Source organism: Protobothrops mucrosquamatus, unplaced genomic scaffold, assembly GCF_001527695.2.
Source record: "Protobothrops mucrosquamatus isolate PMUCROS unplaced genomic scaffold, P.Mucros_1.0 scaffold_246, whole genome shotgun sequence".
Classification (NCBI taxonomy): domain Eukaryota; kingdom Metazoa; phylum Chordata; class Lepidosauria; order Squamata; family Viperidae; genus Protobothrops; species Protobothrops mucrosquamatus.
This window is the reverse complement of record NW_015386322.1, coordinates 155,329-179,552: the sequence shown is the minus strand read 5'-3', so window position 1 is coordinate 179,552 and position 24,224 is coordinate 155,329. Positions and strand designations below refer to the sequence as shown.

The following is a 24,224-nucleotide window of genomic DNA, read 5'->3' as shown; positions in this document are numbered from 1 at the left end:
ACAGCATTTTCTAATGTTTTCCTTTATGGAGACCATTTTGTAGTCACCAAAAGCTTCTGATAACCACCACATGTATTAAAAGGGTGAAGTCTCATGAAATAACCACATTATATACCATATGTTCTTAAGATGGAACATAAAGAGGGGAGAGTAAAATCCTGCAAGATTTCAAGTGAGAACAACTAAAAGCTTATACAATATGATGAGTTCTTGGCATCGGGGAGCACTGGCATTACTCTAAAAGATTACCAGGAGGGAAAACACTTCTATAACACACCAATCCCTAGAAGTGATATAACTTGTTAATCAAGGAAAATATACATATCCGTCAACAAAAGAAAAAAATCAGCCTGCAATAAGATCTTCATAGGCTGTTTTCTCCTCCACCATCTTGCATAGCAAGAAAGAAAATGGATTGCACTCTCTTCAAGAATTTCACATTAAGGACTTCAGTACATGCTGAAAAAGGTTGGCACGTCTTTGCGATTTCCACTTTGCTTTGTAGCATTGCCAGATTCATTTGAGCTGATGCTCAGTTGGGAAGAGTCCAAACTTTGTTCTGAGCTGCTGAGAAGTCAGTTGTTCTCTTCCAGCCTCCCTCAGCTGAGAGAATCTATTGCTGAACTGTCCCTTGACTTTGGAAAGGATGAGGATTTTTCATGCCATCACACACCTAAAACCTCTCTTTTAGTAAACAGGATTCTTTAAAAAAAATTCAAAGAAACTGGAAAAACGTGACAAGGGTCAGTATTTGTGTGGGGAGGAGGAGGGAAGGCATTTCAATTAGAAATGTTTCTTGGTTTATCAAGTTTCAGGCCTGGACTCTCCCTGCTGAGCTAAACTGCACAACTAGTTCTGCTTTTGCATTGTATTTAAACATGTATTAAATATATTGGGAAAGGGCGTGTTACACTATTTTATAATATTTGCATGACCAAGATTGGGATAAGTAAGGTGATTATGTTGGGCAAGGAACTGCTGCATGGAACCTGAGGGTGTTTGCTTCATCTCCTAAGGAAATATTTATTTTCATATTAATGAAGGCGAATATTTGTAGCTCAGGGTTGAAATGAGGGGTCCTTGGTGCTCTCTGAGCTTGCTTGTTTTCTTACATGCAAGCAAGCAAGCAAGCAAGCTCAACCAAGGACCCCTTATTTTCTTATTGTTTGGTTTTCTGCCACAACACAGCAAGAAATCATGCTTTTCAGCAATTTACCCTTGAAGTTTGGTTCTATAATTTCAAGTGGTTATAAAGAAAAGAAGTTAACAACTAAATGTGATCCCTGGACCATGGGTTCTGCAATCTGGTTTTAAATTACTGAGAGATTCTCTGCATTGAAAAAGAGCACCAGAGCAATGGTTTATGCAATCTCTATTTAAATAAACAAATAAATTGTGTGAACACTTGATTCTCACTTATATCCTTAATTGTACAACAAAATCTTATAATACTTGATGAGTTGTATCTCAAATTTGTCTTGTTCATGGGGAAGTATTACGTGTCTCTTAAGCATACTTACACAGCTGTTTGCCACGTAAATATCCACATAGTCTTTAAAACCAGCCTAACTTGTTTCCTATTCATTACTGTTCCCCTGGAGGTAGAACCATCTTTTATACCCTTTTCAATCATAAGCTAAGTTTTATTTTCCCTTTTGATATACTGTTGTTTTTTTGTTAGAATGAATAACTGATGATGATGATACTGCCAGAAACTTCACCCCCATTTTTTACTTTATATTTTGCCTATATTCGAAATTCCTTCCTTGATGTCCTTTTCTGTCAAAATTCTGAATAATTATTGGGTTGTTATTGTTGGAAGTATAACTTAGTTGCACCACTCTCCCAAGGACTTTACAACTAAAATCATCACTTGTAAGTGTGATTTTTGTAAGCTGCACTTTTAAAACTTAATAATGAATTTCTAAACAATTTATTGTCTCAATGGACACTTCCTAGCACCCAAATTACATCATGATAGCCTATTTAACCTGAAGAGGGAAATTACTTGAAGCAAATATAAATTTTTAGGAAACAATTTCTTCCACAAAGTATTGCTTTTGTAATGTTTTCCTTTGTGATAACCTCTTGTAATATAGTTATTAAATAACAATGAATATTCCTAGAAATTTCATTAAATGAGTGTGTGGCAGAAGAACAATGTTTGGGAGATTACCAGACATTGCAGCCCTTGGTAGCACTACTGGATGTTCTTCTAGGTTCTAATTTGCTATCATTAACAGTTATAATCAAGCCTTTAAAAGACTATTCTGATATAGCGAATGGGATCTTAGTAGATTCCTGCAAACACGTTTGAACAATATTAGCAATATTGCCTGATCAAACCAAGCCAACCATATTTTTTTTCCTAATAAACAGCATCTTTTGGAAAATATGTTATTTACACTACTACTTCTGTGCTGCTTCAAACAGATTTAAGTCCTATAACATATTATCACTACATTGTAGAACAAGCCAATACAAACTTACAAGTTCAAAATACAAACATTCCATTATATATATCACAATTCTCTTATTGCAACCTACATTCTCCTACAATTCTTAGTCCCCAAAGATTTTTTTAAAAACAAGAGTCTGAAATATCAACAGGAGGCGACTAGTCTTATCTCTAGGGGCAAACTGTTCTCTAAGAGGGAAGTCCCAGTAGATAACCAGTACCCCCACCCCAGCCTCTGGTAACTTTGCTGCAATCGTCTATTTCAATGGATAAGTTATCTATGTGAAATCAGTGCTGAAATGAGCTGGAAGCCAAACAATTTCTTATCCAATGTAGGCTTGTGTTGCAGAAGAAAAAAAAATGGCCATCAAAATATGAGGGTCAAAATTGTGGCTGCCTATTAAGTCTACCATGGATAATTACAACTTTGACAGAACTGCATCCATGCTGCTAGTTAGGACAAGTGGTGATGAGGGACTGTTGCAACAGAATTCTGGCAGGATGTCAACTGCTCGTATATATAAATTGGTGACACTGCTCCAAAGGAAAATGTTCTAAATGAAAGCAATTGCTATAAAATAATGTGCAGATTGTTAAGAGAAGCTAATGAGTGATGATTCACCTGGATCTCACCTAATGCAAACTCATTGTGCTGTGGTTTGCTTAATCATAGCTTAGTGTGTATGGCTAGCATCACACAACATTCTAAGCTATAATGTGTTTTGAAAAATAGAAACAGTTTTGGAGCTCTGAAAACTACCTAAAATGCAGTTATTATAGATCTTTCTGGGGACTAGTGAATTTCCTGCCTGCTAAGAGCCATTAAGTTGTTTTTACTTCCTCTGTATTTATTGTTTTTTTCAGATGTCATTATAATACTGCTCCCTCTCCCATAGCTGCATTCATCCACAGACCACTGTAGCAGGAAGGGGAATCCAAATATGAGGAATTGGAGCCATAATATTATGGCCACATTTTCCCATTTTTGTATTCCATTTCTACTGCACTTTTTTTTCCCATCAACATGGGAAATTCACTGTGGAAGGATCAGGACAGAACACGGTATTTACTCATTCATTCATTCATTCATTCATTCATTCATTCATTCATCCATTCATCAAACAAAAATTACAAATTCTAACAAAATAAGAAAATCAAAATGTGACAGGGATGATAGGCATGCCAGTACACTTATGCATGTTCCCTTAAGGACTCCTTCAATATGGAGTGAGGTCCACAGAAATTAAGTTAGAAATTAATTAAAACTGTGAAAATTAATGGCTGAGACAACTGAATCAGGTGAGATAGTCCAGGCTTTGACAATTCTGTTATAAAAATTGAATTTTTTACAATTGAGTTTAGAGCGGTTTCCATTAAGTTTAAAGTGGTTGTTCACACGCATTACATTATGATTAAAACTAAAGCCATTTACAGGTAAAGTGTTACTATGTACAATTTTGTATGCAATATCTAAGTTTGACCCCAAGTGTCGCAGTTCTAAACTATCCAAACCAAGAATTTCAAGCCTAGCAGCATAAGGTATTATATTATGGACAGAAGAATGCAAGACTTTTGTTGTAATATACTTCTGAATTTGCTCTATTGTATTAAAGAGCCAGGTGGCGCAGTAGTTAGAATGCAGGACTGCAGGCTAATTCACTGCTCACTCCAGGATTCTGAATGGGCTCAAAATTGACTCAGCCTCCCATCCTTCCGAGGTCGGTAAAATGGGGACCCAGATTATTGGGGGCAATATGCAGACTCTGTAAACCACTTAGAGAGGGCTATAAAGCACTGTGAAGTGGTATATGTCTAAGCGCTATTGCTATTAATGTCCAATATGTGGTAAGAATTCCAGACAGTTGAACAATATTCTAGGATTTCTTCTTTAAGTTTACAATTTTCCCAACACTTGAACAGGGCTGGTGAACAGGGGTTGGTATGGGCTGTATCCTTCTGTGAAAAAAAATCCTATCTAGCAGGACTCAAGAAGTATATCTTCTCTATTACAGAACTTGCCCTTTGGAACAGCTGATCTCTATGAGATTCTGCTGGCTTTCTATAAGGTCCTGAAAATCTGTCTTTTCCCGCAAGAATCCTGGTATGGGCAGGATATTAGATGAGTCCTTCCTAAAATATTTGGGAATGTTAATATGATCATAGTTGGCATCAGTTGTAATATAGTGTTGTGATTTGGGGAAATTTTATATCTATTGCCTCTCTTGTCTTGTGTTTTATGTCAGCCAACCAGGACTGCTATTCACAAGTTGAGTGATAAACAAAGGAAGGAAGGAAGGAAGGAAGGAAGGAAGGAAGGAAGGAAGGAAGGAAGGAAGGAAGGAAGGAAGGAAGGAAGGAAGGAAGGAAGGAAGGAAGGAAGGAAGGAAGCAGGAAGGATGTGGGACAGGCAGATGTTATTTGATGGTGTTAAAAGTTTTGTCTCAAGATGCAATCTGTTCCAAGTAAAGGTGCCTTTTGCAATTTACTGATTATTAGTATTAGTATTATTAGTGTTATTATATGACTGGGCTTTGTCATGGCTTAAACAGGATGAAATTCTGCACCAGTTTCCACATAATCTTTCTTTGTGTTGTGAGAAATTCAGTTAACTGCCACCCACATTATCACATGGAGCAAGCAGCAACTTGTTTACTTTAACACCAGTTATTCATGTGTGTAATATGATTTTATTTATTTAATACAAAGATTATATTTAGTTTTCTAAATGTCATTATTTTCCCACACACTGGATGAGTAGGCTACTTTTTACTGAAATAACAGCTTGATGGAGGTGCACTTTTATTAAGTTGTAGCAGATGCACCTGCAATGTAGGTAGGAAAACTGAGCTGAATACTATGGAAGTAGGACAAACTAGGCTAGGAAGGACAGGAAGAGAAAAGAGTCAGCTGAAAAGCAGTTAAAGATTTGGGGATTTGCTAGCTGGAGCAGAGGTTCAGTCAGCAGTGAACTGATTGTATAAAGTCATTGAACATCCCCTAAAAGGATGTTTGTACAGGTAGGTCCCCGACTTACAATCATGTGTTTAGCAATTCTTCAAAGTTACAACAGCACCCAAAAAAATTACTTACAACCAACTCTCGCACTTATGACCGCCCCAATATCTCCACGGTCATTTGATCAAAATTCAGGCACTTGGCAACTAGCATGTATCAACAATGATTGTAGCATCCTGGCTTCATCTGACCATCATTTGCGACTTTCTCAGCCAGCTTCTGACAAGCAAAGTCAATTGACGGAAGGGCGATTTTCTTAATAATTGTATGGTCCATTTAACAGGTGCAGTGATTCGCTTAATAGTGGCAAAAAAGTTGTAAAATCAGGCATGACTGACTTAACAATAGAAATTCTAGTCTCAATTATGGTCATAAGTTGAGGACCACCTGTAGTCAGTAGGGGGCTCTCTAGAGTTGATAAAAATAAATGCTGTGGCAGTCATATTCACCTTGGCAAAATCCTCCATAACTAAAGAATAACCAAAGAAAGCTGAGGAACAAATCAAAATGTACTATCTACAGTAATGAATTCAGAAGACTGAGTGAAGGCAGGATTGGAGCAGAGATGGTTCCTTGAAAACAACAAGAATACATCCACATGCTTACAGAAATGATGTTGAAGGAAACATGTCTCCTCCCAAATAACAGCTCAGAAGGATAAAGCGTGAACAGTGTCTCTGGAATATAGAATCAGAATTGGAAAAGCAAACATGGAGTGGAGAAATAATGGAATGTCTCATTGGGGAATGGCTGGTCTGCTTTGTGGCCTGGTTTCTATTCAGCTTCAAAATATGAGCCTGGATTCTGAATATCAAGAAGGAAGAAAATTGTCATTTAGAATAGCGACAGAATTGCATAAAGATTCATTTCATGCCCTGGATTTTGGAATGATTATTCAACATTATTGATCTGGAAGGGCAATAGTTCAGGGCTGAAGCACATGTTTTCTTGCTGTAGTTGTTGGCAGCTCCAGGGAAAAGGAAGAGAAACCTCAGGCAAGATCAGAGGTGTTTTGCCTGAAGGCCAAACTATGCATTCTGGGGCATTAAAATCAATTCAATCTTCTTTTTTTTAAAGAGTGACAGTTGTAGGAAGGAATTCCAATTCTGATCATGACCACAGCATATGGGAGAAGGGATCAATATTTTCCTTTGTATAAAAATCTCTGTTACACTATCCTCAATTGGATGGCTATGTGGTTCAGAAAAAGTTTCTATTGATACCAATGGAAATGTATTTTTAAGCACTGCAGATGTAAGAAGGGGGGGAGGATTGTTTGGTTCATGCCTGAAAGTAGAAAAAACTTCTCCTCCCTGTTTGTGGCAATCCCATCAGAAGTAGTATATGCCAATTCCCCCCCCCCCCCGCCATTGTCATGCCAAACCACATTTGCAATTAATGAAAGACAATCTTTAAAACATGACTGTCTTTGGTCTGATGTTGTTTGGTTTGGAAATACTACACAAAGGATCTATTATTTAGATCAACCAATAGATCAATTATCTTTACAGTTTGTTAACTCGCAATGATTTCTTAATTAGATCCATATTTTTAAGCATGCAGCCATATTTCAGATCATATTATGATGTTCAACCTATGGCAGCTAAAGTAACTGATGATCTACTCATTAAAAATAAAGTTTTACTGATACTGAGTTTGACTCCTGCTGATTACATGTAGTTTTCTTGGCAAAAGCATGGGGTTTATTTGCTGTTGTTTTCTTAGTGACTTTTCCCCCACTTTCCTAAACTAAACCCATTGGTGTACTCACCAGCATCCTAGTAAGGTTTAGTAAGGTGACCAACCGTCCTCCTTTAGGGAGGACAGTCCTCCTTTTGTGAGTTCTGCCCTCCCTCAAAAAGTGTCCTCCTACATGTCCTCCTTTTCGAGATTTGAAGACTAATCTGAAGGGCTTTTTTTCTCATAGAACGCTCAGAACGGCGTTCCGGCACCTTTTTTTGATGGTTTTTTTTCAACTTTTGCATGAGCTATACTACTCCCCCTATTGGCTTTTGAAAGCCAATAGGAATTGCTGCTAAGCACGCCAAAACACCCGGCCGGCAAACTTTGCACATGTAAGTTGTCTGCAGCGAAGGCAAATTGGCAGGAACTTTGCACCCCTCCCTGCTACCCAACTACACCATCTCCTACCTGGAGGAGACTGGAACGGCGATGCCACGGTAACTTTCTCTTGATTTTCAGCCCTGCATGGCTGTGGGTGCAAGAGGCAGGGGCGGCGGGGCTGCTGTGGGCGGGGGTGTGAGGGGCGGCGGTGGCCAGCTGCTCCCGTGCTGTGGGAGCCGCGGGGCCTGCTCTACACGGGGCTGTGCAGGGCGGGCGGTGGTGCTGGCGGGGTGGCTGCAGGCGGGATGTGTCGATGGCAGGCTGCCCCCCGGGGCCGGAGCCGGTGCAGCTGGTGCTTTGGGAGCCGCGGGCCCGCTCTACACGGCGGGGCAGCAGTGCTGGCGGGGTGGCTGTGGGCGGAGGCGCGGCATGTAAGCATAATTACAATATAAAATGTTATTGTTACAAATGTTTTTTATTATGCATTTATCATATTATAGTGTATTCTGTATTATTGTTGCAATGAATAAAATGTTTCTTTTATTTACGATATTTTTTTCTTCAATTTATTTGTGTCCTTCTTTTCATTGTAAAAAAGTTGGTCACATTAGGTTTAGTACGTGTTGTTTTGTCATCTTGTATGAATCCAGCTCATTCAATAATAGCTCAGGAAATCAGGGATCAACATAATGTGTGAACACAGTTTCTGCAGGATGTTTGTTTCTGTGTCATACTAGCTGCTCTGATCAAAACAATATTCTGCCATTATGCCACAAGACTCACCCCATTAGTACAGGTGTCATGACATTGCATACATCTCCAAAAGTGGTGGAGCCTGTGACACAATACTACATTTGCCATTTTAATTAAAGCAACTGGAATCCATTATATGAACCTAATTTCCTCTGAAAGTATTGGCTTCTTTATTATTTTTTTAAGAACATTGGGAGACATACTTCCAGCCACAAAATCTATGCTTCCACACCTCTTCCTCCAATAAAAGAAAACTCAAAAACTTCACACTTTCTGTTGCAGCACTAAATTTGTGTAATAAACTGTATTTGTTCTTTTGGGCCTTAAAAATTCAGTATCAGGATTTTCTTAACCGGCTTAGATCCATTCACATACATATGATTTACTAAATATCAAATCCAATAAATGTAGTGGAGGATTTCAGACAGAGATACTAGCGGATAAATCTTCAGAAATTTTAAAAAAGGACAAAATACTGCTCAATCATGATCACAGTAAGGAGACTTGGGATATAATTAACCTCTGATATATTGACCACGCAAGAAAGTAATTAGCTCTATTTTTCTTTTCAGTTTTTTAGTTCATAGCTTGATGTTGATGTTTTATAATGTAGGGTATAATATGTTTAACCTACTAGGGTTATTTCAATTTTTTTCCTACAGAAACAGTTTTATTCCCCATCTTTGCTACATATCACCAGCTATTTTTACCATTAGGTGTACTGTCAATGGCAAACCTGGGTATTCCACTTCATAATTTGTGAAATGACTCTCAAGGATATTTGCAATAAAAAAGTGTAAAGAATTATTTCTCACATCAAATTGGTGTCGAAGAGAGACTCAAAGTAAATATAGACATTCCATATATGAAACTAAAAAAATCACTGTTAATGTTGAATTGTCTTAGGAGAAATGCATTATGTTTTAACATCCTTTTGTTAAGCATCTGAAGTTTGGGTTACACTGTAAGCAACACTGTGCCTCTTTTGAAGCAAAACAGAGGTTATGAACTTTATCTATAAACTAATCCTTTCAATATTTAGTTCCAAAAACCAGTAGCATTACTCTGTGAGAAAACTAGTGTGAAAACTACTTCTAATGCAATTAATAAATATTGTGCAGCTATAACAGAAGAATGGCTGGTGATTCTGTACTATTTGTTCATAGTAGGGCTTTTTGACCAAATAAGGCAATACAGCTTTCCCTTCTGCTTATAATACAGACATGAAATATGATGTTTCAAATGGTTACAAGAAAACACATTTCATCGTTTCTTGTCCATTTCCAAGGTTCTCCCTCTAAGAAGCTGGCAATGATTCTTGGATAGATTTATAGAGATTCCCCCTTGTCTCAATTAAACAATACTTTAATGGAGATCCAAGAGAAAGAATGAAGAATCAACTCAACAATAATTTGTAGTCAGTGATAAAAAGTGGAATTTATTAAAAGCCCCCAAAAATAGCTACTCTGGGAAAAAAGATAATGATGTCAGTCATGTTTTAATAGTTATCATATTGAGGCCCAAGTGGAAGAGAACATTTTTTGAGGGTTGTAGCAAAGAAATAACTTTTATTCAACACATACGAAGCCTGGATAGACCTGGGTTCTAATAAGAATTGGGACTAGAACTAGAAACAGGACTTTTTGTTCCTGTGTGGAAACAAAACGAAGTATTAAGACTTTGCCTGGAGTTTGTTCCACTCCTTATGGAGCAATTTGAAGATTCAGACATGCACTGGCAACCTTTGGATGTAACCAATATTCCCTGATTCATAAATCACTGTTCCAACAATTGATTGCTTTCCACTTAATTAAATTCTCATCTTCAAGATTTTTCTTTAAAGAGATGCTTGTAGATAAGAATCTGTGTACTAACCTTTAGAGGCAGAAACCTCTATTTGGTGGACAAGGTAAATTAATAATATTTGTATTTGCCAGTACTTCCATCAAGACCATTGGATATATTAGAAGAGTCTGTCCAGACTGAACAGATTCGATATTAATGGCTCTTCTCCCCTAATAGAGGAAGTACATTCACACTTGCAAAAATCTGTTTCTATAATCTTATAATAAAAGTAGTATTAGTTTGTGTGTTTGCACTTTCCAAGTATGTTCCACCTTGGAGGGCTGACATCAGTCTTGCAAGTCTGAATGTATTTTCCCAGTCCTTCCCTTCATGACATGCCTAAAATGCTTTTTCAAAATACATGTCTGCCCTGGATTCACATTTCTTTAATCATATCATTGTCTTGGCTACAGCTCTTCCTCCTGTCCCTCAGTGTTATTCCTTCTGCCCATTAAAATAGCCTAATGCTAGGCTGATTCTAGAACTCTGCCACAGGCCTAACACTGAGAAGTAATAGCTGACATTTTGTCTTTCTTTCTAATGCCCATAAAGTGCTGTAGTTGTTAAGCAAATCCATTGTTTGCTATGGGGCAGTTTTTATCGGAAACCAGAAATAAACACCAGTTTATTTTATCGGAAACCAGAAATAAACACCAGTTTCTGGCAAAAACACAGTTATGGAACTGTGGGGAACTGCAAATGGCTTTACATATGAGCTGGTTGCTGAGCACCCAAAATGCAGTCATGTGACCATGGTGGGGGGGTTTCCCAAATGGTGGAACTTTGAAACCAAGTCATAAGTCCCCATTTTAGAGATCATCTTAACATTGAACTGTTACCTGGAGGCATGTCAGTTACTGATGTCAGCACTATATATTAAGTTCTTCCTAATGGGATGAATAGAATCTCTAAATCACAGGGGTGGGAGGTGTTCCTAAATGTATCTGTCTGGTGAAAATGAGTATAGTAAACAAATTCTTTAGTCTGGATACATAAAGGCTCTGGTTGGAGCATTTTGCCTTAACATAAAAATGACTACTACTGGAGGCAGAAAAAAAGTGGGGAGGGGAAGAGTGAGTGTCCCATGTTGGATAGATAGCATGACCCCAAATTTACAACCAATATGCATTTGCTTTCTGTTTATGAACTAGCTCTCGATAAAGAAAAGACTGGTCCACAGTATTCAGTCTGGTCAAATTTTAGTGATGGTTTTAAAAGTAGTCCAAATAAAAATTAGGCTGGATTTGTATGTTTCCTTTTTTTCTTTCCTTTTTTCCCCCTTTCCTTTGTTTTTTTTAAATTATTTTTTAGGTTTCTCCCCTCTTTTTTATCTGCCTAGTAAAGCAATAAAAAGAGGAGTGGATGCATAAGAAGGGTTTAAACAATGTGGTGGATGGTGAAAACGGACAGACGTTTTTCTTCATCTGTCATAATACTAGAATTCAAAGACAGCTAGTGAAATCAGCTGGCAGCACACTTATGACAGAAGAAAACCCAGTTTATCACCTTACACATCCTTAACTTCTGGAATTAACTAGCACGAGGTATAATGATGGCCATTTGCTTGGACAGCTTTAGCAAGACATTAAACAAATTCATAGTGATACATGCTTAAAAGTCTGTGACCACGAATGGTCAAAATGTCTCATGTTCCAAGTTGATAAACTGATAAATATTTTCTGGGATTCATGCCTGCATTACCTGCTTATGGACAACGTCTAGAAGTATCTGGTTAAATTAAAAGTATCTTCAGCTAAGGACGAATTGGGGGTGAACTAAAGACTAAATATAATGAGGGTTAGGAGACAAAGGGAGACATCATGGGAGACAGAAGAGGATGCTGCTGCATGTTTGTGGCTCGCTTAATTGCAATGGGGAGGGGAGGCCCCAAAAGTTACCTTTACAAACTGGCCAAAGCAATTCATTCCTTGCCACCTCTGACTTTAAAGGGGGTATTCTACAATGAGCTGGTATAGAAAAATGGGTACTCCACCACTGAACTGTGGTGCCTTTCTATTTGCAAGGCTGAAAAATTGTCTAGTAACCCGGAACTCAACTTAGGGTTGAAGCAAAGTGAGCTTCCTTTACAAATACTGGCATGTGTCACTGACCAATTATGATTTTAAGTGTCTCTAATGGTACAAAGGTGTGCTCTGTTCAGAACTCTGAGCCACACCTTTCCTTCATTTTTTTTTAATATTCAACTTTTGTTGTTTCATTTCTGCAATAATCCCGTTTCAGAGAGGATTACTTGGAAAGCAACTAGTCGATTTATGATTCTGGAGAATGCATTTTACTCAGTAACAGGTAAGTCAACAAGACAAGTGACCTATTATAATGTCTTCCGTGAGTGAAAATTGTGCTTTTTTAAAAAAAATCTTGTTTTAGCTTCCTTTTATTTCTCTTTAGTATCACCATCCACTTACAGTATTGTCTATATAAAATCACAATTCATTTACTTAGGGGAAAAGGTATCATTTGTTTTATAGCAAGATTTTTTTTAAGAGTAAATTTTCATTTGGCATCAACAGAGTGTCAATTTAAAGACCTTGCCACAAAACACTTGAACATATGTAAGAACTAAATAACATGAAAACTGGAGCACCATATGTGTGGATGGGAACTATTGGTTATGAAACTGTTCCGGCAGAATTTCAGGATGCCTTAATATAAATCACTAATCAGATATTGACATTTTATTCAATTCCTCATAATGGGGCATGAGGATGGGGAGATCTCAGTTACAAGGAAAAATGGGTCGTTTTCATTAATAGAAAATATCATAGGAAGGTTTTTATTGCTTTGCTTCTGTTGTTATAATTTATTTATTTCTGTGTTGTGTGCTCTACCCAGAGTCCTTTGCGGTTGGAATGGGTTACAATACTGTTAAATATACATACATGCATATGGATGGCTCTAGGTTGAGGATGGCTCTGTGGATGGCTCTAGGTTGAGTTGATACAGGCAAAAGACTTCTCTTTCCCATATTTGGGCCGACAGGGTGCTCTAAAAGAAAAAAAAAAGGCATTCATACATGCATATATACATACATACAGTTATGTATGTATGCATGTATCAGTGTTGGGATTCAGCCAGTTCACACCAGTTCGGCAGAACCAGTAGCTAATTTTTTGTTGCCCAGGCCCAGAATGGACTTCCGGAAGCGGCATCCACACAGAGAACTGGTTGTTCACATATTTGAATCCCACCACTGGCATGTATGCTTAATTCTCTAAAAGCCAGCATAATATGCTTCCCCCATATAAACTTAGTTTTATTAAGCACCAGAGTCTGTAATTCTATGGGACTATTTGGATGCATCCAGATTATTTTAGTAGAACTAACGATATGTCAAAAACAGAAATAATTAAGTAACAGGCAACCTTTCTTTTCAAAGATATGTATATTGCAGAATACATGAATCCCTGTTTTATTTTACATATGTTGGCCATTTTCAAATTAAAGGGATGCAGTTTTCTTATACAGACTTAGATCTAAATGACTGAAACATAAAAGAAAACAAGGTCACATCAAAAAAAGGAAATGACATTTGTTCCATTAAGATCACAGAGGGTAGTTTTTTCACCCCTGAACCTGTGGCAGGTAGCTTCTCTTGTGGCATTCTGTATCTTTCTTCAAGATGGTTCTGCTGGTTATAATAGTGTGAGGATCATTTTTATTAAATTTAAAAATAAACTGTGCCATGGACATAACTCTCTTCCTCTCAAGACTACAGATGGAACATTTTAAAATCACAAACCACTAGCAACTTAAAATGCAAAACATAGATGACATCAGCTTCTTTTTACAATTCAAAACTAATAGGGGATGTTTGCTTTTGAAATGTGTATAGGTAACTCTGTGAAGCAAGTAATGATCCCATATTGCAATAAGATAACCTAAATAGTACAAAATACTTTGATGTATAAAATAATCAGTTGTATTATATTTCTCCACTCCATCCAAGTAATCAAGAATTAAGTTTCATTTTTTCCTTTGAAAGAGTTGAAATAAGGAACAAGCATTCGTCTGAGTGAATGACTTGGGACTTGCAATGTATTCGATCTTTTCAGAATTAAAATAGATTGCTTGGCCACTTTTAAAAAGCTTCCTTTGATTTTTCACAGTGTCAAAATTTAAAATATTGATTCTGTTAGGAACAGATGTCTCCTTTGATTTAGAGGCAAATCCATCTCTCTTTTAAGTTTAGAGTGTAGTTAAAAATACAATCCTGTGTGTGCCGGCACAAAAGAAGTCTCACATAATTTACAATAGTTTAAATACAAATCAGTGGATAAAATATTGCAGCCACAAGGAATAACCTGTGGCCCAGTAGACCAGGTTAAAGAATCGGTGATAAAATGTTAACTATATCAGATAAAAAGTTGCCAATTCCAAATAAATACAGGGGGAACTGGAAGTAGTTAAATACCTTGCACGTGAGAGCAAAATGTACAGGTAGTTGTGTTAAAAAATTTTATGAATAGAATTAATTGTCCTAAGCAGGAACAAAATCCAACTCTATTTCTTGATGCAAAATCAATTTGAGGAAATGGATAGATAATCCTTAAGGTAATCAAACGGAGTGCAACCTAAGAAAATAACTGTAGGACCCAGGCAAAAGAACAAAATAGGGCCACAGCACAACTCCAGAACAATAAATTACAGGATGGCCCTCTGTCTTCATAACAGTACATATTTTTTCAAAGGAAATAAACATATTTTATTAGTAACACTGGAAATAATAAACAGACCCTGTGGTCATCGCCATGTGTAGCCTTGCATCCTTTCACAGGATGAGGCAGAACGACTGGGATGGTTAGGAAATCATCAAAGTACCGCTGGGACATATGTCCCAAGCAGGACTGTGCCTGTTTCTGGGCCCCCTCCTTGGAGTTAGTGTGCATATGTGGGAGGTAGAAGTGCTGTTTTCAGTGTGCTGGTGTTTAAAGCGATAGGGTGAAATCTGCTACAGGCACGCTCCTCCCATAGTACCTGTAGGTGGTCTCCCAAATCTGCTCTAGGCCGATTAAAATAGATTTAGGGAAGGGAGAAGGGATTGTGGGAGATCAAAGTAGCACTCCTGTGGAAACACATATCTGGCTGTGTGACACTGGAGGCAGCCTAAAGCTGTACAGGAAAGTTATCAATTGTGAGAACAAGGAGGAGGTCAGGATTTCTCTTTCTCATAGATTTTGGAATACTGGAGGTGCAGGGATTATGACAGTGAGATCATGGCATTGCTAGAAAAAGTGGGTTGGGTGTTTTTCGGGATTGGGGGCTTCCAAGTTTGTTTTTCTGCAGTTCTTGTTTGAGTCTCTTTAGAGCAGGGGTCTTCAAACTTGGCCCTTTTATGACTTATGGACTTCAACTCCCAGAATTCCTCAGCCAGGCACGCTGGCTGAGGAATTCTGAGAGTTGAAGTCCACAAGTCATAAAAGGACCAAGTTTGAAGACCTCTGCTTTAGAGAATAGGTATATTAATCCTATGGAAAATTTAATGCATCTGTGTAATAGCTTCTTAACTCAGGCTGCTATTATATGGCTGAGTTTACTCGGCCAATCATGGAAAGCTCCAAGACCTGTAGAAAGAGGGCAGGAGTCAAAAGTTGAAAAAAGGTAGATTAAGATGAGCAAAGGACTGTGGGTTGTATGAATGTTCTGAACCTGAATTCTCTTTTGTCCATTCCATTCTTATTTTCCCAAGGAATGATATGTTCTCCACCCACATATCAATCTTTCCTTCCTGAACTCTTTTTCTGTTTTGTTCATTTCCAAGGAAGTTGGAAAAAATAGTGCTTGGGGGTGAGGAATTGCCTAACTGTGAAATGATCCAGATCGGTCAGCAGGACATACTTACCACTACAACATTTAACATTGAAAAACTACAAATGTGCATTAAGTGAAGCAAGAGAGGCTTCTTACATTATATTTGAAATTGTAAATTGCAAGTTTCAGGGCACTTCCATTCTCCTCCTAAAGCAATTTCAAGATGAGCTTTGTTCATCTAAATTTTAGGGATCTCAAAATATTGAGAAGTTGCAGGCACACATGAGCCAATCAGCATTCATCTTTTTTCAACAGACCAATAAGAGAATGCAGGAAACATCCTGTCACCCACCCACCCCATCTTACTCTGCCCACTCTGTCTGGTGGGTTACTATAGACCTTGGAGCAACAGAAATCCTTTTACTTCCACTCCATATAAAGCAGAAATAAAATAAATTGCTAGGCCCTCTGCCTTTGACATTTGTAACATACATTATGCATAACTGGTTGCTTGTAAAAAAAAAAAAGTGGGGGAGGGGAAAAGCTGAGTTCTTGCTAAGAAAAAAAAACTATGCAGCTTACAAAATTGCTTTTTCTTCTAAAATCATCTTGGAAGGTAGGAAGGTGACATTTATTCATTTATTTCAATTGATATGGCCGTTCATCTTAACATCGTAACTCTGGGTGGCAAGCATAAAATAAAAATGACACCCCCATGAGAGCATGTCAGCATGTCAGCATTTGTACAAGTGAGGACAGAGAAATACAGACAGACATTAGAATGAAGGACATAAAGCTAAGAGCTAGGAAGCTAGATGAGGCAACAGTTGCCCTCATTGGGGAAAGGAAAAAGTCCAAGTTCTACCAAACTGCTGTATTGCAAGTTAAAAGACCAGCTGTGCTCTGATTTCACATAAATCAGCAAGGAACCAGAAAAAAAAAATAATGGACTTGGCTCTCAGCACCATTTATAAATTGGAGCTCAGGGGATACTTAACTGATTATGAACTTGATGCAAACAGCTTGCTCAGTAGGGAAGAGCTTTTAGGTACCAAATGGTGGGTGGATCTTGGACTTATTGTTAGGTCTCTTAATGATTTCCAGTAGATCATTACTGGACTTCTGATTTCCAGTTGTTTAAAAACAGCAACAGCAAAATGATTGTACCCATAAAGTGATATATCTATCCAACCACATGCAAACATGATGCTGCCGAAGTGAAGAATTATAATTAGATGTTTGTTTGGAAGGAATAGAAACCATTTTCAGTTCAAGTATTCAAAACAAATTCCTGGGCCGTGTCTCATGATTCATGTTGTTTGTACAAGTCTCTCTAGTTGAGTGTTCTCAGGGTTGTAGTACAGCAATAACAACATGGGTTCTTCAATTAACTCATGGCTTCCGCTAGTTCCTCCTGCCTGGACATAATGAGGAAAATGAGTCTAAATAGGGTTATAGCTTTGTAAAATATTTATGTAGTATCAGTGGATAATTTTTGATTATGCTGTATGCCAGTGATGATCAACAATTTTGGAAAGCATACCGTAAGTCAGATTTTGCACATATGTTAATAGTATTATATATACAAATACAAATACAAATTCTGATCTTGCTATGGTATTATCAAGACTATTGGAGCTGGAGATCAGCAGAAGCACTATGACAGTGGTGGCGAACCTATGGCACGGGTGCCAGAGGTGGCACTCAGAGCCCTCTCTGTGGGCACGCGCGCCGTCACCCGAGCTAGGCCTTCAGCTGGGTTTTATAAAACATTTTCGTTTTAGGCCTCTGCCGCCGTGTACAAAAAAAAAAAAAAGGTTCAATTAGTCAATTTCAACTTCTCACAGGAAAAAAAATATATCTTGCAAAGTTGGAATTGATTGAACTTTTTAGTCCCACCCAGTCTGTTACCACTGCAACCACGCCCACCCAATGGGCCACGCCCACCCAATGGGCCATGCCCATCCAATGGACCATGCCCACCCGGCACCCGACGATACATAAGTGGGTTTTGGGTTGCAGTTTGGGCACTCGGTCTCTAAAAGTTTCGCCATCACTGCACTATGATGATTACTGGTATAGATCCAATGGCCAGTCTCCTCCACCTGGCTAAAAGATTGCAGCAATCCTTTGCTGTATAAAAGATTGTGCTTCAAGATGGCAGTTAAAGAAATATATGGCAAATACAGTCCTGAAAAAGCTAATTTTGATAAAATCCAACCTAAATGAGTAGACAATCCCATTTCACAGTTTCCTTTTTGAAATGACTAGAAATGACTGATTACTACTAGACCAGGTGAAGCATGTGTGAATTTTGTAGGAGAAATTCATTCCATTTATAGAAATCAACACTTAGCTCCATATTCTTTGGTAGTGGTGCCTACATTCGCCTGCAGCCCACTGTGGAGTTATATCCATTTGGTTTCATTGATTATTGGCTTGAGAAATTACTTACTGTGTCTTCACTATTTCCTCATATACTTCACATGAATCATGTAATGTGTTTTTTTTTTAATCAGTTCATATAAAATTAGAGAACAGACCAAGGTCCCCATCACTTTTAATGTTATTGTCTCATTGTCCCCTTTAAAATGGTAGGATTAGTGGAAGCATTATCTGATGAAGCTGAAAGCAATCAGCTTCTCAATAGCTCCCCCTTGTGTTTAAGACAATCCAACATGTTTAGCAACTTCTTTCTCTCCAAATCTGGCACTAAGACAAGGAATATATAAATATGTATGTATATGTTTGAGTTTGTTTTTAATTATTATAAAAACTATAAAATATTTTCTTATTAGGACTGTGCCATAGTTCAATTCTGATTGGGAGGAGGTGCTTTGGAATATGCGAAGTCAAGAAATGCCACATTGCTTACAACTCATTAAAGTAACTACATCAAAAAATCCTAGAAATGGATGTAGGCCACTTTACAGAGTCTCAGACAGATGCTTCATTCATATTTCCATGAAACATTATTCCCAATGATATCTACAGCATTCCACAACCTTATTTCTTAGCAAAATTAAAAACATCATATTTGTTTGCCAGTTTTTGTAAAAGACTGCTTTCACTGAAAATCTCAGTCAGAACTCAAAAACCCATCTTTTATTGCATAGTCAGTTCTTTTAAAGACAGTGTGTGCTAAAAATCCTTAAATTTCTCTGAAGTAGCAGTTCTATTCTGGAGGGGGAGGGAGTTTTATAACCCTGCCCTCCACAAAATTGCTAATCTAAATATCTCTCTCACTGACAGTGGCTCCAGTTAAATCAGCTTCCACTCTCTCCTCAGCTATTGTCATATCAAAGCAAAACTATTGGGAGATGAAATCATGGGACTCCCACATAATGTGTATTTTGGCACTTAACAAGGAGTGTGAGAGAAAGCAATTGCATTCTGGCAGGCAGAAAGATCTGCTAGAGATGGAAGAGAACATAAACTGTTCATTTCACCCTGTCTTCAGAGGATAGATGGATATTCCTTAGAAGGCTCCAATTATGGGACTCAGATATTTCCAGTATAATTCTAAATGACAGAAGGGACGGACTTCTTCCACATGTCCCTTCAGAAAATTCTCGGAAGTCTTGTTCCAGCTCTTACTGCTTTGGGCAGGTGGTGGCCAGGCCTTCTCCATAGTGATGTCCTGATTGTGGAAAATTCTCAAAATATTCATTTGTATCCTCTCTGTTAAATTTGAGAATTCTTACTCTTGAAGAATATGAAAAATGTGAATGGCTGGAGGAGTTTTCATCTTCCTGAATTATTTGTTGAAGTTCCTGAGTGTTAGTTAACATCTATTACAGTTATAGATCAACATCATAAAAGGAATATATACACATACATAGATGCAATGCAGGACATGAAATAAAAAAAGAGTAAAAGTTATAAAAATACAGGTCAAGCTCTTCCATGCTACAGAGAGGTGGGAAGATGAGAAATCTTAACAGTTAGCCTCCATGTAGTGAACAGCAAAAAAAGCAGAATTTAGCTACCTTGTAGAAACTTCCACATGCTTCCCCATCAAAAGCCATAGCATTTTCTTCTCATCTATCAGGCTTTGGGACAGCTACCTAAAACAGACCTTGATTCCTTGCCCAGCATAATTTTCACAGAGTTCTCTTTAACAAGATTCATCAAAATAAATGAAATGGGATTACAAGAATTTCAACAACTAAATTATTTCCCATCTGGAGCCAATGTATCTTAGGGCAAAGGCATTCCAATTTTCTTTTTGACAGCCTTCCTGTGATCTCATGGGGAGGCAGGTCCCTTCTGTACCAACAGGGAAGCTTGCAGCTGGCTGTTTACATAATGGCAATACTATCGGTCTGGGAACCAACCCTTACATAACCTGATCTTCCAGAACAGTTTCGCAGCAGGGGACTAGTAGCTCTGAACTCTAACCCATGTGGAAAGGGCAGCAGAATAAACCCTGTGTGACTGTTTCAAGGACAGCTAGCAGGACAAGTTTAGTCCTGAACTAAATGTCCCTTCCAGTAACTCTGAAGGCAAGTTATTGAGTCTCACCAAGCAGAAAACTATCTGATGTTGCTAGCATAAAGTGATAAAGTAACATTAACTCCATCCCAAATCTTAAAGGGGAGAAAGGAACGGAACTTGAATAATTCTGAGAACTGTTTCAATTCCAAATTGATTCCCACCTCTAATGAAATAAAATATTCACTTGAGCGGCCATCTCTTCTAAGGTCTAATTCAATATCTTTCATCCAGTTTGATTGGTGACTGCTGTATCCAGTTGTGTCAAGAAGATGAGAAATCTCAGGTTAAAGATCAGTTTGGACTAGCATCTAAGGTGACCTAGTTACATAGAGGACACAGTAGAAGTAATTTCTGGTTCCAACCACACCACAGAGTTAGAGATGCACACTGAGGAAGTCAGATCTTAAAATTTTGAATTTGGTGGCTTTGAGAGTGTGTGACTCTTGATTAGTATACATCTTTCTTATTTATTGATTGATTGATTTCCTGCCTTTATTATTTCTACAAATAACGCAAGACAGTGAATATATCTAATACACATTCCTCCTCTTATTTTTCCCCACAACAACAATAACAACCAACTTGTGAGATGAGTTGGGCTGATGGGAGAGAGTTACTGGTCCAAAGTCATCCAGTAGGTTTTCATGGCTAAGGCAGGACTAGAACTCATAGCTTCCTGGTTTCTATCCTGCTGTCTTAGCCATTAGACCAGCGGTTCTCAACCTATGGGTCGCGACCCCATTTGGGGTCGATTGACCATTTCACGGGGGTCGCCAAGCAAGGCTGTCCGCCATTTTTTTGTCCGCCATTTTTTTGTCCGCCATTTTTTTCCCCTTTTCCGGCGGGTGCCTTACCTCCCGTGGGCTGGGCCAGCTGGTGGTCGGCCTGCTCCATCTCTGCCGCTTGCCAGCTACGCCTTGGCTGGCACAGGGAGCGGAACCACGCATGCGCGGCACTCCCGGGCAGGGAAAGTCCTCGACTTACGACCGGTTGGGTAGTCCTTGAGTTACGACCGGTTTAGTCCTTGACTTACGACCAGTTTAGTCTTCAACTTACGACCGGTTTAGTCCTCGACTTACGACCGGTTGGGGGGGTCGCGGCATTAAAAAGGTTGAGAACCACTGCATTAGACCAACTGGCCTTGTAAGTGTGAATAGTGATGGGTATATAATTGTTACCTCTACTGTCAGCAAATACAGAATTGTATTAGCAACTTTTTGGATCCCATCAATGACCAGTTTTGTTTTGTTTCCATCCAGGAAGCAGAGGGCTGAAAGATAATTCCCAGGTATTTGAAGGTCTTAGTTTGTTCTCTGAGATTGTTGCTTATTTTCCAGGAGTAGGTGTGGCTGGCCAGTCTTTTGGTAAAGACAAATACTTTTGTTTTAATGTAACTCAGTTTTTCCTCTCTGTGTATACAGCTAGAACTTGTAACTTGTGTTACATGGAATAGAGCTATGTGCCATCAGGGCTTGAGTTAGGAAAAGTATATAAACAATAAATAGAAGGGGCAGTTGTTATCATATTGATGTATTCTCACTATGCTCCTTTTCATTGCTTATTTTATTGTTCTATTATTTTACTTCTGTTTACACTCTTTTCATTTCTTCCTTTTTATTGTTGTAAGCTGCCTAGAGTACCCCCACAGTGAGATGGCAGGTGACCAATAAATTTAACAAATAAACTGCACACCCATCCTTCTTTTTTCAGTTGGGATTGATGTAGAAAGATGTCACAAAATGCATTTAACCTACATGGGAGTGTTTTTATAGAAGCCTTCAATCAATTAGAGGTAATCCTCACAATTGGGACTGGCAGTTCAGTCATTAAGTGAAGTAGTCGCTAAGTGAAATCACAACCATGCTTATGATCTTCAGCTTTCCTTTGCTTTATAGAACTGCAAGGGTCATAAATGCAAGGTTGGTTGTAAACTGTCATAACTGTGAACAGCTGCTAAAAGGAGCAGTCTTAAAATGAGGACTACCTGTAGAGTGGTTAGCTTTGCTTAGAACCTATCTATCCGGGGAATTGAGTAAGGACCACCTTTAAATCAAGAAAGGTGACAACTTGAATAGATTTTTTTTGTCTAGATGGTATAGTACTAGACCAAGGTCTATAATAGCTCACCCTGTCTTGAACCCAGCTTGGATCTTATTCAGAAACTTGTCGTGAATCGTGAGTTGGCCAGCTTGCTGAGAATACTTACGAAACTAATTGAAAACCTGCAGTAGTTCTTGGTTAATGATCATAAATGAGATTGGCAACTCCATCACTAAGCGATATGGTCTTTACGGGAAACATCATATGACCATGAAGCATTAATGACTTCATTTCCTTTGTCGTCATTAAGACAAGTTTTCGCATTCATTGGGCGTGTCCTCACGTGATTGTGACTTGAGATTTTACTGCCAGCTTCTCTATTGACTCCACTTGTTGGAAGCCAGCTATGAAGTATGCAAATGGAAACTGTGATTATGGGATGCTGCGACAATCATAAACACTCATTGGTACCCAAGATCAATCATGTGATCACAGAGATGCGGTGGCAATTATTAATGCGAGAAGCAGCTTTCAAGTTACTTTTTCAACACTGCTGCAACTTCGCATAGTCACAAGGCAATCATTAAATGACATCTGCCTATATTTACTTGACCCTTGAACTTTTCACCATGAATGCCGTCTGCTAGCAGCTATGTTATGGCCAGAACAGGCAATGGAATAAGGCTATCCTGCCAGGGAGACCGCAGGTCTAATATGTTCTACTTTCAAAAGCATTCCTTATGTACTATATACATGGGTAAACACAGAAACAACCCAAACTATTTATAGTCACATACACAGCCTTCCTTCATTGTCCTAAGCATGTTTATATAATGTATACCTGTGTACTCTCATGCAGCCTCTCTCCTGTTTCTGTTGATGTCCATAATCTTGAGGTAATGAAAACATGAGAAAAAAATAACTCTCTGCTCCTGTATACCATCTTTACACTTTTTGTGCAAACTGTGTTCTCTCATTCCTACCTGCCAACAGGTTGTGATTTATCTTGATAAGATGGTGCAAAGAACAGGTCACTCCTGCATATGGCCCCTGCAAAGAAAATCATATTGCATGTAACACACTGAATAGCTGAGATATGTGCTTGGGTAACTGTGCCATATATTCACAACTATACAGAATTGCATATGATTTAGGATTAAAAAGCAACGTTCTTTCTTATGGAGAATAAGGAGCATGTTTTCTTCTCATTTTGGTGGTACACAATAAGTATTTTTTTTTAAAAAAAAGCTTTAATTTAACTACCATCAGTTTGAATTGTTTGAGATATTAATGTTGCTTAGTTCTGCTATTTTCTTTTAATGCTGCATTTATTACATTACAACATTTATCATACCTGACTTGTCAGATATGCCATAAAAATCAATGAGAATGAATTTTAATGACTACCTCAAGGTCCATTACTTAATTATGAGCAATTTACTCTGACTCCTGCTCAATGAATTTTGGAAACAACTTGCTAGGAAAGGCAATATAAAATATATTAAATAAATAATATGAATGCAACTTGATGAATTTCTAATAAAGGACTATACCTGTTCCAACTTAGTTAATTGGTCATGTTATTATAATAATAATAATAGTAAAGTTGGAAGGGACCTTGAAGGTCATCTAGTCCAACCCCCTGCTCAGGCAGGAAACCCTATACCATTTCAGACAAATGGCTGTCCAGTCTCTTCTTAAAAACTTCCAGTGTTGGAGCATTCACCGCTTCTGGAGGCAGGTTGTTCCACTGGTTAATTGTTCTCACTGTCAGGAAGTTTCT

The 24,224-nt window shown here is 38.2% G+C and overlaps 1 protein-coding gene across 1 annotated transcript in view; it reads left to right on the top strand.

The window, feature by feature from the left end:
• Nucleotides 1-404: 404 nt before the first annotated feature.
• ANO1 (anoctamin 1) overlaps nucleotides 405-24,224 on the top strand; it is a 157,585-nt gene continuing 133,765 nt past the window's right edge. The window contains exons 1-2 of the mRNA XM_015830583.1: nucleotides 405-468; nucleotides 12,377-12,442. Coding sequence (XP_015686069.1) covers nucleotides 411-468; nucleotides 12,377-12,442 — 124 coding nt within the window. The 5' untranslated portion in view covers nucleotides 405-410. The remainder of the gene's footprint in view (nucleotides 469-12,376; nucleotides 12,443-24,224) is intronic.